This window comes from Bactrocera oleae, chromosome 5, assembly GCF_042242935.1.
Source record: "Bactrocera oleae isolate idBacOlea1 chromosome 5, idBacOlea1, whole genome shotgun sequence".
NCBI lineage: Eukaryota > Metazoa > Arthropoda > Insecta > Diptera > Tephritidae > Bactrocera > Bactrocera oleae.
Window position 1 is genome coordinate 6834508 of NC_091539.1, and position 17273 is coordinate 6851780.

General features: G+C 36.8%; 1 protein-coding gene across 10 annotated transcripts in view; it reads right to left on the reverse strand.

The window, feature by feature from the left end:
• The window catches only part of LOC106615088 (uncharacterized protein CG43867), a 266508-nt gene that overhangs the window by 223265 nt on the left and 25970 nt on the right, over positions 1-17273 (reverse strand). For all 10 annotated transcript variants that reach the window (XM_036376967.2, XM_036376966.2, XM_070110439.1 and 7 more), the window contains 2 exons: positions 4872-5854; positions 3834-3926 (listed from right to left, as the gene is read on the reverse strand). In XM_036376967.2, coding sequence (XP_036232860.2) covers positions 3834-3926; positions 4872-5750 — 972 coding nt within the window. In that variant the 5' untranslated portion in view covers positions 5751-5854. The remainder of the gene's footprint in view (positions 1-3833; positions 3927-4871; positions 5855-17273) is intronic.

Consider the following 17273-nt stretch of genomic DNA (forward strand, 5'->3'; position numbering starts at 1 on the left):
AGCAGAAGAAATCGTGAGAGGCAGAGGGCAGCCAAGTTCCTACGAAAACCGAAGCAAATCGCAAACTGACAATAAAATTTTAATGGCAATAAAAATTTGGCAACACATGCTTAAATGTTAGAAAATTGGAAGCTAAAAGCGTTAAGTTTATTTTTTGGTAGAGGAGGTAAGGGGATAGTTAATTTGAAAATCAACTAATGTTGAAAAATCAAAGTTGGCTTTTGATGAACACAATAAAAGGGTGCTGAATTTCCGCCTGAAAGCTTCAATTTTACCAAACGATTAGCGTTTAAAGCTTAAACCGTTATTTTCGAAGATGGTTTGACTCATCAAATATATTTTTCAATATACGAAGTTTGTGTTCAAAAGCGACGTTAGTACCGACTTTTATTTTGTTATCTGCTATTTTGGCAGAACTAGTGAGTAAAGTAGAATACCGTTATATGAAAGTATGCGTGGCCTTCAAACGTTTTTTTTTTTGCCTATTTTTGACTCTATACCGGTTAGGTTAGGTTAGGTCATAGCGCTGATCCTAGCGCGTAGCGGTGGATCTCACTTGGATAGCTGTGAACGTTGGTACTTTGTGATACCCAAAAACTCAACAAAAATTAACTCACTTCCAATCGGATAAAGAATTTGGGGTAAGAATGTCCTCCCTAGCAAGCTCATCGGCTTTGCAGTTTCCGGCGATTGCACTGTGACCCGGTACCCTAGCAAATCTAATACGGCAGAAGTTTGACGCTATTACTAATGAAGTCATGCACTCTTTGACTAGCTTTAAGTGCACGGTCGGCGAATTCAAAGCCAATATAACTGTTCTGCTGGCGGAATGAATGCACATCTCTCTGCAGGAAGCTGAAGTTCGGAGCAGTACATCAACTGCTAAATTGCCATCAGCCACGTTCATTTGGAAGACACTGCAGTGATCTGGTAGCCTGAAGCTAGAGTTGATGTAGAGAGATGCAGTTTGACTCTCTATGCTTCTTCTTGATAAATTTCGGTCTAAGTGAGTTATTACCAGGAACTTTTCTGTTACTACTATCATAAAAAGAGGGGGATCGACGCTTAGATGAAGAAATACGACCAACCTAAGAACAAAATTCACTTCAATACTAAGTAAGACCGTTTATACTTCGTTATCGTATTTATCAAGAAAAAATATATATTTGATCGAAGTATCATCTATCTAGAGAATACTACTGTTATAAAACGGATGTGTTCATACACGGCTAATCTTACAACAAGCCGAATGCCTACAAATATTTATTATTTTAATCGTTTCAGTACCAGTGCCTGATAGACTAGGATCTTCCTCCCTTACAATGACTGTATAAGGCTTTCGAGAGATCGTGCGAGAGCTTCCTACGTTTTGATTCGCTTGGTTATCCATCTAATATTCGGGTAGACAATGTATCGTACTTAGAAAGCCTTACCACGCGGTGCTTTCTTTCGGATGTAGATTATAAGTATAAATCGAAAGGTACAGCTTTTGGAAACTTGAGACAAGAAATGATGTTGTGACGATTTTTTTAGCGGACACATAACATTTAATGGAAGGGAATATCTGCACCTATGACTTTAACTGGTCCCCTTGTGATCTGAGACAGACTATGAGATACGTCAATACGTTCTTAATAAAAAAATGAAACTCACTTCGATTGAGTAAAAAGCTGCCTTTCAACCTCTCACGCACGATAATTTTACAAGTCACGCATAATCACACACACGATGCAAAAGGAGTGGTGTGAAGCTCAAATCCCTCAATTCGATCACGCTTTACACGCTCGTTAGCATTCATTAAGCATAACGAGTGGATGGCTTAATTGATTATTTTCTTCTTCAAATATTTACGAAGCATGTTTGGTAATGAAATTTACCTATTAAAAAAGGCTTAACTATGTCTAAGCAATTGAAAAACCCATAAACTTCGTTCCACAAAAAAAGTATTGAACAAAATTGCGGGTGCGCCGCTGCATGGACTGATTCAAGGAAAGCTTTATTAGGGTTAAATTATTTGGTGGTGAATTAATATGCGCAGAACGTACGACATTTTGACAATAAATGCGTGCGTATGCGGCAGGACTAAAGGGTTTTTGAGAATGTGGTGATGTAAGGCGCAGTAATATGACAAGTTGTGGTTAAAATTATGCTTGTAGAAATGTAATTAGAAAGTTGATGATTAGAAAGAAAGGAAGTAAGGTGGTGCCAGAGAATGGAGATCCAATGTTTTCGAACTTTTAACAAAATTTTAAAGTTCAATTTGTGAAACGCTATGTAAGACTCATAATAATCACACCAAAATTTAGCCGGTTAAAGGCAAAGCAACACGAGTCTCGGAATATATAATATTTGGTCTAAAAATCTGACTTAATCCCACTTTCTTATATACCAGAAAATAATTTTTTTAAAACGATGAGCTTCCAGTACCAATTTGCAGCGAACAACATCATCAAAGCGTAGAACTTTATATAGATGATTATAAATATGGATAAAAACCGAAACAATAGCAAGGAATTCTGTTGCAAAATCGCAACCCCAAAGGCAGACAGTCTCAAGTTACAGCAGGTAAAGAGCTCCGGATTGTTTATAAAACATCTTATAGCTAGTCGGCGGCAATTAAAACTTAAAAGGCGTTACGTTGGACGAATACCAACAAGGTACCGACAACAAAAATATAGAGCAACTCTAGCAAGAAACTGAAAAAATTATATCTGTCAAGAAGTAATCAAAGACAAATCGGACTTATTAGTTATGGACCTGCTGGATTTACTAAAATTCTTTGAGATTGTTCAGAATATAAAATCTTAACAAACCAAAGGACCTTTTATCACCGCTTAACATGAACTTAAGACTCTAAACTCTAAACAATCAACAACAAGACTCTAAACAGTTCAAAAAAGCGATTTCAAGCAATGTTTCCATGACAATTAGTTCTAGGAAACCGTAAAAGATCCGCAGGAACTCTCAACTCGGCAGGATTCGCCAAATTGCGGAAAATTCTATTTTGAAGTTCTAGCAGCTCTTTGGGCTTACAAAAAATACTAGTCGTTACAACAACACAGCTAATAATACATATTGCTTTCAAGGCCGATTCAAAAAAATTGATAGATAGCCAGACTTTGGAATGTCGCTGTTCTTTCACCACGTTTTCACTTCAATTTTAATACATATTTTCCCGGACACCCTGAAGGTAGCGAGCTAATGTGCTTTGAGTGGCCTAAACAAGAGTTCGCGAGTGGGTAGGCGGCTGCTGAATGTGCGTATGATTCTATGACGAGGATTAAAGTCTCCTTGACAGCTGCCGCATGAGCCACCCCACGCACACACATATGTATACACAATTGCATGTCATACGTGCACGCCAAATTAATGACGAAAATAATAAATGAAGCGCCTATGCGCGCCAAAGTATAAAAAAACACTCACTCATACTCTCACACACACACACACACAAAGAGTGGGCTGCGTCAAACCAAACTAAGAATGCCAAAATTCAACTACAGCAAACTGGCTTCCAAACTCTCAAAACATTCTTTTTCATTTCGCTCTATTAATTTCAACGGCTGAGTGTCGCCAATGGGATAATCTTTCGTGCCACACACACTTTTTTGTTCTTAATTTTTCAATGTCCTCTCGCCTATGCCGCTGCTCATACACACATTTGAATTATTCCCAAAAGCGCATTTAATTTTCATTCTACGTGACAGCATACAAGCTGCCCTCAGTCGAGACATGTTAAGCCGTAAAATGTGTCTAGTCTACTTTTAGGCACATAATTTACAATATTCAAATAAAAGAGATTTGAAAAAACAGGAAAACCATTACGAACTCACCTTTTCACGTAGCATATCACGTATGCGGCCGGCTTGATTCTTGGAGCGATGCAGCTCGAGTTGAAGTTCTACACAACGTTCTTGCCAGTTAATCTGAAAACCGAGAATTTAGAGAATTAAATAAAAAGAAAGCAGCTTTAAAAATGGCATTAGTAGAACATATTCCTAATTATAATTTAAATCTGATCCAATATAATCAAGCTTCGAAATTTATTAACTCCACAAAGTCAGTTCATAAAGTTAAGTCTACAGAAATCCACAAGAATGAATTGTAGCTGAAAACCTCTTAGCACCTTAGATTAGGTAAGTTTATGACTCGAGGTCCATTAGTCCAGTACTAGAACGCAAGATGCCAATAGAGATCCAACTCGGTCTCATTCTTATGCGAGCGGGGCAAGGATGCCCACCCGCCTCCCCCTGGCAATTATCAGCGATTCCGCTATGACCATGCCTGATGATGAAGTAACTAGATGCTATTTCTAGTAATGACAGACACTCCTTGACTAGCTTTGAGCACACAGTTAGCGAGCTCAGATCTAATATTACCGCTGTGCTCTTGTTATAGAGTTCGAACCAGAAAGGTTGTTTCATCATCGAACGAAAGAACATCCTTGAGTTCAGGAGGAAAAAATTAAGGATTTCTCTAGTTTATAGTAGATAGATACCGTTGCAGATGGGTAAGGAGTAGGTCATAAAGTCGAGAAGTTCTCTAGTCTAAAATCTAAAGGTAGCTTTCCTGGCAGACCTGGAGAAGCTGTTGAAGCCGAGGAAGGAAAAAACTAGGTCCTACTCTAGTCTATGGTCTATATATAGTTTCCAGACAGAAAGAGGGAAGCTGATGAAGTCAAGAACGGAAAAAATTAAGGTTTTCCTAGTCCTAATTCTACAGATGTCTTTGCAGGCAAAGTGAGGAAAGCTGATGAAGTCAACAAAGTGTATTTCCTTTCGAAAATTTGTTGATCCACAAATGTGTCTGTCTTCTAGGCTAAACCATAGAAGGTAACTAAAATTAAAGTATTCCTTAGGTTAAAAACTTACCTCCGGCACTGGTTGCGCGTAGTTATTCACCTGATGCACATCCAAATGTTCGGTGAGCGTGGAGAAATGCGGCCAAGGCGCATCGGTATCTAATGCGGCCAAACCCGGATTAATCGTCGCACCAGTAACCGACTGCGTCGCGCCCGAATCTGACTTTTCTGCTGCATCACTGCCGGACGCTGACACGTGCTTCTTAGCCATAGCAACATTACCGCTCCCACTAGCGCTTTGCAGCGACGCCGCGCTTGGCTTAGCTGGTATGGGCGGTGGACGCTGCACACGTCGTGGCATTAAACGCGGACTATTTGGCGTTGATTGCGAGACGCCATTGCCACTCGCGCCCGATGTGGCCACAGAGATGCGCATTGCGGCGATATTTTCACAGTGCGGACGCGTTAAGGGCATGTTACCGCTAAAGGATGTGGCGCGTTTGGTGAGCATAGGCGATGAGTTCAACGACTGTGAGGCATACATGGGTGGTAAGGACATTTGCTGTTGCTGCGCGCCGCAGTACAATTGCTGCTGCTGCTGTTGTGCGTTTTGTTGATGCGCATAGTAGTGCGCCGATTGCATGTGATGCAAGTGATGATGATGATGCGCTTGCGTCGCCGCCGCCGCTGGAAAGGTATGCATATACGCGTTGCCATCCTGCGCCCGCATATAATACGCATGCGCATGATTGCTGAAGTGCTGATGGTGAAAGGCAAACGGTTGTTGACCAGCGCTGGCAGTGGATGGCGTGGCGCGGCCAGAATTAGCTGGCGAAGGTGAAGATGAAGACGCAGAACGGCGGCGCGCATGTAACACTTGTTGCTGTTGTAGATTGGTAAGCGAATCGAAGATTTGCGATAAGCGCCCCGAAGGCACTTCGTCAGACATTTGTGGGCGCGTCGCTGTTGAGCAAAGCAAAGTGCGTGTTTAAAGTATTCGAGGGGTAGGCGCTTGGTTAAATGTTTGGCGCGCGCAAAGTAAACATAGCGTAACTGTGAAGAAAGAGAAAGAGAGAGAGAGAGAGAAAGGTAAAAAAATGTGTTGTGGTATATATTTGAAATAAAAGTTAATGACAATATACAATATATAAAAAATACTTTTTAGCATCAAAAAACCAAAATTTTGGGTAGAGTTGCCACCATTAAAAAATTCAGAAACGATAAAAAGTTTCAAGATTTTTAAATATCTTATTTTATGAAAGACGGTTACAAAAAATATTCTGATTTTAGGGTAGAGTTGCCAGCATTAAGAAATTCAAAAACCGTAAAAGGTTTTCACAAATTACATAAAGTATTCTGTAAAATTGAGGATATCGTTGCCACCATTACACAATTCAAAAATTATAAAAATTTTTAAGTTTAATAAAAACTTAGTTTTCTGAAAGACGGTTTCACAAATTACATAAAGTATTCTGTAAAATTGAGGATATCGTTGCCACCATTACACACTTCATAAACTATAAAAAATTTTAAGTTTAATAAAAACTATATTTTATGAAAGACGGAAAAGAATTTTAAAAATTTTGGGATAGGGTTGCCACTAAAAAAAAATTCAAAGCCATAAAAAATTTTAAGTTTAATAAGAAATGTTATTGTATGAGAGATGGTCTCACAAAATTATTATCCCGATCTGTTCCGAAATTTAACGGGATCCTGAATTTTTCGGGATGTCCAATAGAAGTTAAATTAAAAAAAAAAATACGAAATTAATAATAGTATTTGTAATTGTTTCTTTCGTCTTTGTACGCAAATATATATATTTGAAATTTAACAATAGAAAAAAGTTGCGCAGTGGCATTTGAATATATCCACCCACTTGCATCCACATTTTTATATAGAGTACACATCACCATAAAACTTTGAAGGTAACATATATTGACAACCGCCAATAATTTCCTGTACATGTTGCGTGCCACACTGACGGAAATTTCAAAAAACACTGACAGTTATTGAAATACGGGACAATAGAATATATGAAAAGGGAAGGCACGCTTTTCATAAACAATACAGTTGTCGAACCTGTTGACGCTGTATACAGCTTGTCATTGAGGTAGGTAACGGAAATTACTTGAAATGCGTCATGAAAGTATTCACGAAAGTTGGAACATGCTTTCTTTGTAGGTTTTTGCAAAATCGGTAAGCAATGCAAATAAAGTGCAATTCTATTTATAGTCGCGAATTCATAATGTGTGAAGGAGTGGTTTGTTACTGCATTGCAAATCTTTCGCAGCGCATGGATGGACAGTGACGTACTTTGCTGCATTTAAAATGCTCATTTTGCAAGCAATGCATGTGACTTCCTTCTACGCAGACGCAAGCGACGCTGTTTCAGAGACCGGAAGACATGTGTACGCAGTAAGAATTCTAATTTGACATAAGATTTTGTGAGAACCGAAGTGGATATTCGCAATGCCGCTATGCTACTCACATTTACAGGAGATTTCAAAACAAGTAGCCACAAAAAATGTTCTGGTTAGACTTCTATTGCGAGATATGCAATAATCTAGGTATACGTCAATATACGTTTTATGTTTCTATCTAAAAAGAACAATCTATCAAGAATCCTAAAAGGTCGCCAGGTCAATGATCAATTTAACGAGTATCGACTTAACTCACTACTCTTTCTCACACACTTTCTCCCCCTCTCTGGGTTATTTAGCTGCAATGTTTTTATACCTATTCGAAGTTTACCGTTAGTTTTATTTAAATTTTTCACAATTTCTGGCGCTTGTGCAAAAAAGCTATGCATTTATTTTGCTTCTCCGCTATTTTATAACCAAACTCAAGCTTCAATATGAACAGATCCTCTACCTGACCCACACTGAAGCGCATAGCACACGTGTATAAAAATGCGACAGCTTTTATTAAAAATTGCTGCGCAACTCAAAGGCATTTTGTTTTAGGCTTTTTTAGGTGCTGGCAAAGCCAAAGGCGAAACTGTGAGTGAGACAGGGTGCACGATATGCAAGAAAATTGCAGCCATAAAAGCGGTTCGGGAATATTGCATCATATGTGTATATGTTCGTTTATGAGAATATATGTATGTTTGTATACTTGTGTGCAAATTTTAAAAATTATTAATATGCGCGCAGGAACTTTTCTCACAACTCCACACAAATTCTGCACCAGAGAGAAAAGAGCTGAGACACAAGAGCTCGAATAATATAAATATCGCCTACATCATTTAACCCGAAAGTTTCAAATTTCTTATATCAATTATTTGGAAATAAAAATTTTTCAAGTAAACTGTTTTAATTTTCATAAAATATACGCAATCCCGAAAAAACCGGAATCCCGAAAATTTTACTCAAAATTGGTTTTCTCATATAATTTTATTTTTTATTTGCTACAAAAAATATAGTGATAACGCCAACCAATCCCGAAAATTTTCGGGATTCCGCAACAATAAAATTCTTAATTTAATTTCATTAAATGTCCATAAAATAAAACTAAAAAAAATCCCGAAAAGTTCAGTCATTCAAAATTGTTTTTAATTCAAACAGTTTTTCATATAGTTAAAAAATAATAACGCTAACCAGTCCCGAAAATTTTCGGTATCCCGAAATTTTGTATCCCGAAACTTAAAAGACAAATTTTAGAATTTGTTATATAAAATTTATGTAACTTTATGTAATGACTAGCTGAATAATTTTTAAGTCCCGAAAATTTTCGGTTTCACGAAACGATAAAATTCTTAATTTAATATACTCCGAAACGAGTTTTTTTCTAGTTAAAAAATAATAAAGCCAACCGAAAATCTCGAAACTTAAACGAAAAATTCTAAAACTTATTATATAGCGTTTATGCAATTTTATGTAATGTCCAGATGCATTGTTTTTAAAGTTCTGAAATATAAAATATACTTCCAAGCTATTTGCTTAACACTGTAGTACATGCATTTACTTGTTGCTCAGCTGTATCACAGCATTTTGCTACTTCATATTTGCCAGCTAGCACTAGCTTTCTGTATCATACACATCTTTAAGCTAGTTTCACATACTTTTTATGTAGCTTCTTCTGTTTCCTTTGCATGCACCCACATGCCTTTATAAAATACGCGCGCTCATGTGTCGCGCATTTTAATTTAAGCTGCAGCAACTACTGCACGCTGCGCGACACACTATTCCTGCATATGTGTGGCAAGCACAGCAAATAGTCAATAATAACAACAGCAACGCCAACTATAATAATATACGAAAATTATTTAAACAAAGCGAGTCGTGGCGTGCGTTTTAATGGTTCGCCGAGTGTGCTACATAGTGTTTTATGTCACATAACTATGGATAAATGTGATATATGAGTTTGTGTGTGTGTGCGTGCAAATTTAAATGCAAATGCATGTAAGCGTACATATATGCATGCCACAAAGTGCGTGCCACATTACTATTTTATTAATATGTTGCATTGCTGCTTGCATGTAAATACTCTCCTGAATGTGCGAGTGTGTGGCTGTTGTGACTTACGTGACTGCGTCGCGCGCCATGGCATTTATGTGCTCTTTGCCTTTGCATGCGAAATGGCAAACAACGCGTCTTGCTACGTTCCCTTCTTGCCCCCGGAAAGTCTTCGCGACAACTCAATAGTGCGAAACTAAAAATGGAAACGCGAAGAAAATCGCGTATTGAAGTAAGCTTAAATTGATTTAACCTCACGCTATTTGCATAGTACATACATACATATTATATATACTAATACATACTTATACAAATATCTTATGCAACGAAACTACCAAAATATATATATAATTATGGTCTGCACTAATAAGTTTTAAAGAGCGGTGGGGCTTTCTAGAGCTTTTAAAAGCTTCTGAAGCTCTTAAGCATTAAAGAATCTACAAAACCTGCATTTATGGTGATTTTTCTGAGCTCTACGGTGCTGTTAGGAACTATATCTATAGGTATTTGGTATGAGCTTCAAAGATTTTTCAGGAGCTTTTAAGGTTCTTCAGCACTAAAATATCAATTAAATCTGTACTGTGGAGGGTTTTATGAGCTTTACAGAGCATTCAAGAACCACTCTCTACCTATAGATGGTTTTTATGAGCTTCACAAAGCTTTCAGGAATTTTTGAGGTATTTAAATACTTACAGCCCACAAAACTACTAACCAAGTTTGCTTTTCATTATTTGTATAAAGCTTTAAAGAGCTTTTGAAATACTGATCAACACATTTCACTTCAAAAGAGATGACAACCAAAAGGAGAGACTGAGTGGAGAGTGGAAATGAGTAAAACAGAGCTACTGATCACCTTTTAAACTTTCTGGCAAAACTCACTGGATCAACGAAGACCATTTTTAAGTTTTTTAGTCAATTGAATAATTGATTTAAGCATTACAACTTGGCAAATACAACTTCGAAACCAATCCGGCTTCTAAAGTCTGCTCCTACTTGATAGTAAAATCATTAGTTAAGCTAAAGAAGCCACGATGATGTGAAATCTGCTGGACTGAAAACGCTAAACTCCCAATGGGTATACTCGATTTCAGCAAATCAACGAGATTCGCTGAAAAAATTAAGCGGTTTGAATAGAACCAAACCCAGAAGACGCGACTTTCCTTTTTTGCTTTGAAAATATCTTGTGGAGAACTTATACTCTCTTTGTTTTTGGAATCCGCAAAAGAAACAATGCTACACATTTATGGGCTCAGCAATACCTGCTGAAACTTTATAACATCAATTAAGTTGCAGATTATTTCTTAAAGCTTCAGCGCTTCACAAACTTTCGAAACTACTCAAACTTTCCGAACCATCCAGCCTCATGACGCAACACAAATTTATTGTGATTTGAAGTGCTTGCCTATGGGAAACCATATTTATTAAATGCGGCAGACATAAATCGGCTAAAAGTGATTTGCAATTCACTTAAATGCACTTAAGTTCATAATTCATTAAGTAAGAAAATTGCGCAATTCCTGGCGGACGAGCTTTTGTGGCAAAGAAACGACTACGAAAAGCGCAAGAAAATGCTGCAAGTGTTGCAAGTGAATAAAGCAGTTGGAATGTAGGGCTACAATATATATCTACAGGCATGCATACATGCATACTTAGTTGAATACTAAAGTACATATGCGAGACATTAATAAACTTATTGAAGCGCCATTGCGCTCATGGCAAAGCTGGAAGTACAAGACAAACATAAGCTAGTCGGAAAAACTTTACACTTAGAATATGTGTTGTTGTAAAATCAATTAGAATTTTTCATTAAGTACACTTAAAGCATATGCTTAAGTGGCAGACACATGGACACTTGATGGTTAGCTGGACCTTGTTAAGATGCTCGATAGAGGGTTCTTATAAGTTTCCGAGTCTTTTTGGAGTAAAAGTGAAGTGTAACGGGTGTTTTTTTTTTTAACGTGTGGGTTTCAGTGTGGCAATGCTTTTTACAGAGTTGGTCTTTCTGAAAGCTGTTACTTGATTTATACTCAGTTTGGTTGGCCATTTCATAATGAGAGGAAATCATTGGTCCATATTTAATCAAAAACTAAACCGGCCATAACGTTAGAATGCTATAAAGCCATGATTAATGACTTTTTCGTGCCTGCATTGAATAATGTTGATGTGGACGATCTTTGGTTCCAACAAGGCGGCGCCACAGGCAACGAAACAATCAATTTATTGAAAGAAACTTTTAGGGAGCGTAATATATCGAATGGTTGGCCTATGGTCTGGCCTACGAGATCGTGTGATTTAACACCGCTGGTAATTGTGAATGGTATTGCAACTACGGTGCAACCGAAGTTTACGTTTCTTTTTTTTTTTGTTTGTTTCTGATACATATTGGCAAAGCTTTTTCTATATAATATAGCCGAGTTCTTGACTATGACATTAAATTATATACATTTTATATCTACTTGAAAACTACATGTCTCAAAAAAACACCCTTTATTTGTTTATGAATGTGTATGGGTGTGTGTGTCTTAAGCCAGCTGCTCAATTACAATTGCTTAAGTGTGCACTAGCGCAATGTGGCAGCACTAATAAATTAAATTATTTTAACAATTTATCAAGAAGGTAAAAGGAGTTTATGAGGGAGGGCAAAAATGGGTGAGGAAAAGTAAAATCTTAAGGAAAAAATGTCATATACATACACATTTTAACACATTTTAGCGCCTAAAAGTATAGCAATGCTTAAATAACACACACATATGCATATAAAATGCATGTATGTATGCCTTTCAGTAGGCGTGTGTGTGGCGCCGACACAGCACTGCTAGCTATTTTTGTCGTTAGTGAACTTGCCTTTCATTAACTACTCATATTTGCGCAACAATATGCACATTTGCCTTGGTAGGCGTTGCTTTTTATTGTTATTGTTGCTGTTGTTGTGATTGTCACACAGCAGTAGCGCAGCAGCAGCAGCTATTTGTTGCTGCTTTTGTTATTGTGCTTGCACACTGTTAAGCAGCTTGCAAAAATTTTCCAAAAGCAATGGCGAATAAAACTGTAGCAGCATCTTAGGCGCAAGCGACGAGAGATCAAAAGGCATATATGAAAAAGATTTCAAGTAAATTACAAAATTGCAGATGTCTTAAACGTAGATGGAAATGTAAGCATAAATAACGGCATGAGTGTTTGCATATGTATATATAATATATATATTGTACAAACACATATACATACACATACAATGATGCATATAGATCTACGCTCATATAACACTTATTACACATGTCAAGTTGATTGCCGAAAATTGTCAGCTCAACGGCACTAGTAATTTGGAAAATTTTAACTCACTTCCGCTCGCCTGCTTTCCCCTTCCTCTAATAATATTTGCTCATCTTGAATTTCTTACTTTATTTGCACTTTGCTGTTTGTTGCTCTTGTTGTTGTTGTTGCTGTTGTTGTTGTTGTTATGCGTCAAATTATACTTTAGAGAATTTATGGCAATGTCGAAAGTTGACTATCTGTTTGCTAAATCTTTGAGAAAATCTTGTCATGTGTGTGAGTAACATTCAGACTACGCTTGAAAGAACAACGAAAATTCGCATGTGCTTGAAACTGTAAATCTTAGGAGTGCCAAAATCAAAAGAAGAAAAAACGTACACGTCACAAATAAAAAAGTTTTCATACACGGTCATGATTTTGATCGGTAATTTTGTATGGCAGCTATATGCTATACTGGTCCGATCTGAAAATTTTGTTCGGAAATTGCAGCGCTGTCTTAGACAATTATCTATACTAAATTTCGTAAAGATATCTTATTTTCCATACACGGTCATGATTTTGATCGTACAGTTGTATGGCAGCCATACGCTATAGTGATCCGATCTAGAAAATTTCTTCGTAGATTATAGCGTTGCCTCGGATAATAAACTATGCCGAATTGCATGAAGATACTCTGACAAATAAAAGAGTTCTTCATACGACTGGACTGAACTGGAGTTTTATCAGTCAGTATGTATGGCAACTATATGCTATAGTGTTCCGGTATAGACAGTTCCGACAAATGAGCAGCTGCTTAGAGAGAAAAGCACTCTATAAAGTAGTCCCTAAAGAGACCCGTTCTTACTGGAATAGTTCTATGAATAAGTCTAAACCAATGCAAAAACTGAATCAAACAAATTATTTTCCCTCAACAGTTCACTAAACAAAACAGCACCTAGTTCTTTTTCAAAGTTTATAAACGTAGTTTTGGTCCAACTTAAGGTCGAGAGAGCATCGTTGCGATGACATAGCCTTACTAAAACAGTCGAGTTAAATATGTTTTACTTGCTTATAATTAGCCCTGCTTAAAACTGGAATAACTCAAATGCAATATTTCGATGGCATATGCTCTCTAAAATCATCGAAAAGTAGATCTTATAAATACATCATATAAGGAACTAGTGAACGAACGATAGTAATGAATTATTTATGAAAAGTGAATAATTATAAGCGATGATTGCTGATTTATAACGGATGAATGATTAATCATGATTGATGATTTTTGATTAAAGATCGATAATTGACAATTGATGATTGAAGATTGAAGATCAATGATTTATGAATCATGATTGATGATTTATGATTTACAACTGATAATTAACAATTGCTGATTAAAGTAAATTGATTGGTGTATAATTAAAGATTGATGAATAATGATTGATGATTTATGATTGATGACTAATAATTGACATTTGATGACTGAAGTTTAATGATTAATAAATGATTGATATCTTATGATTGATGGCTGATAATGACCAATTGATGAATGATTTAAAATTGATGACTCTTAATTGATGACTCATTATTGATGACTGATGATTGATGGCTGATAGTTGACAATTGATGATTAAAGGTTAAAGATTTAAGATTGATGAATTAAGGTTGATGATTGAGAAAAAATAATGACTTATGAAAATAATAAGTGATACGGCAATGAATGAAGAAGATGGTTGATAAATGAGGAATAAAGAACCAAGGGTAAATCTTTATGAATGAAGCTAGATTTATGAGCGCGAGTTCTTAAAAACAAAAATTTAATTATTTGTTTCTACATTGTTTTTGACCAAATAATGTTTGATCCATTTGTACTGAGACCGCCCTTGTGCTTAAAATTTTACATTGTGCTCAAAAATTCACAAAAATGCTGGGCCACAGCATAATTGTATACAGATTTGCTGTTGAAATAAAGAAACCAAAGCGACAAGCCGCCAACACACGCTATTCAGATACTCAGTCAACCAGTCAGTCAGATAAACCGTCAGTTACCCCCGCCAACCTTTAGTCTGCCAACCAGTCAGCAATTCATTCGTTCATTTGTTGGGGATTTGCCATTCTTCTCGCATTCGCTATTGTTATTTTTGTTGCTGCATTATTGGACGGCTGCATTTTTTGTCGCCAACATATTTAAGCTGCAGCAATTTGCATAATGCAACAGCATCAGCAACAATAACAACAAATGTTAAGTAATAATACTTCAGCAAACAACAAACAATGGGGTTAAGGTAAAACATTGTTGTTGCAACGCTCGAAGGACTCACTTGCGCTGAAAAGGCGCTTGGTGAAGGATTGAAGGTTGTGTTGAAGGTGTTTCGCTCTTGGCAGCTCGGTCAATACGCCATTTTTATTACGCATAGTCACATGTATATATGTATGTATGGGCTGTTTGCCAACCACAAAAGCCTGGCGTATTGATTGTTCGGTTGGTGTGCTTGTAGGCGCGTTGCTTGACAGTGATTAAGGCGCGTTGTAGGTGCAGAAAAATTACGCGAATAAAAGCAAGGCGAAAGCGTGAAAGGAGGAAAACTGAGAGTCAGCTTGTGCAATGGATTAAGTAAATATTTTGTGATACATACCATGTATATACAATAATATATATATGTATCGATGGAATTTAAATGAACGCAAATTGGCGGCGAATAAAAACGAATATGCCTTACATAAAGATGAAAGTTGAGAAACTGCTCTGGTTAAAGATCGTACATATAAAATGTTTCACTATTCTTTTTTCAAGAATTACAAAATCGCTTTTAAATTGAAATGTGAAAAAAAAAGAAATTTTCGAAGTTCGCTTTATTTAACAGCGCCTGAATGAGTTATGACGTCACTCTAGCCGGACTGGAACAGAAACGAGTTGTTATTAGCGCATAATAACAGAAAAAGATTAGAACTCTACAAAGCACGTTGAAGTTGAAAATAGGTGTGTTCTTATGAGCACCGTAGATTAAGGTTTTCAACTAACTTCATTACCAAAATGGACCAGTATATGTATGGTATAACAGACTCAAACCAATTACATATCATCGAAACAATAGTCGAGCAGATATTTTATTCGACAGTTCACAGATAAGATTCGCACAATGTTCGAAAAACCATTACAGACAAAGGTCTCAGAATCAAGTGAAATACCAAAGATGAATGAAAAGTGGTTGAATCAGTAGTAAGAGTTATTTGTCGCGCTATTCTGTGTGGAAGAACCGATACCGACTACACTACTTTTGAATCAAAGATAGGTTACATATTTGATGTATATTTCAGTGCAATGAGCTCAAACTATGCGTCCATTAAAAGCTATTCCTCTTATCCCCTGTAGATCACTTTCATCTGCTATGACCTTCAGACCTTCAATGAACAAAGTTTAAAAAGAAATCTCTACTATCTATCTTCTATCGCTACAATAGTCTCACTAGGTATGATATATTTTTCTAATACTAAATTTATAAAGATATTTGTACACTTTTGTTATCTACAAGCTGAAGTTTTAGTCTAACTGGCTACTAGAAGCCACAACTCAATGATAGACATAGTTAGGATAGAGCCAGAGTTTGCAACCTTGGAAGAAATCGAATCTATCAGCTTTTCTCAAAGTTTTACATAATTAGGATATAGCTAGAATTTTAGAAGAATTTGCAAACCATGGAAGAAATCTAATTTGTCAGATTTTCTAAAAGTTTTACATAGTTGTAATAAGAGTCTGTATTTTTACCGACATGATCTAGAGATTTGGATACATGTTTAAGGCTTCCAAGAAATATAGTAGCGCTTTAGGTAGCACCTTCCAAGCACTTCCCATTTAATATCTAGATTTATTGTTGCAAAAATTAATTGACTTTGTGCTACAACCTATAACAACAACAAGAATGCGGTCTAAACCTACTACCTTCAAGGTCATCTAACCAAACTTGCCAAGGGCATACTTCTCTTTAGTCGGTTGGTGAATTATTATATGTCAGTCTGCATACATTCTCAGTTTAGGCCTTCAGAGCTTTTATAATAACGATTAGCCGAAGAAAGGTAAAGTAATTAAAAACCCATTCTATTTAATTATGGGAATTTCGTTGATTTCTGCGCTAGATTTTTTTATTTTGGTTGCTTTTATTCTCATATCTGATACGATTCAGCGCTCTTGCTTTTCCAAAATCAACTTCACATACCGTAAATTGGCTAAATGAACTTTCTAGACTACGAAAGTTAAATACAAATAAATGATTTGTTTGTATTAAATCAGCGTTTGCTTCACAACAATCAATCGTTATATTTCGTAACACGGCAATTATTGTTGAACCGCTAAGGCGGCACAACACTAACTCGACATGAGAACGCCCTCAAGGCAGCACAATGCTATTACCTAATTATACGCGGCTACCAACTTATCTGATTTACAAAACGGCTCACTGTTTCACTGTTTACGTTTTAGGCGCGCCTCCGCCGCCACAGTCTCCAACCACTATGCTGTGCCTGCTGGTCTACACCACTGCTGGCTGCTCCTCACTATGTTGTTTCGTGTTGTTTTTTGCTACAGTTGAAATTATTTTCAGCGCCTCTCGCCTGCGCGCCTATACCCTACGCTGTCAAGCAGTCTGACGAGCGCACTTCAATTTCAAATTCAACTTACTTACCGACAGCCCGACAGCCCGACAGCTAATATAAACAATAACACAAATAATAAAACACAAAAAGAAAATCACAAAACAAAATAAAACGTGTTTGGG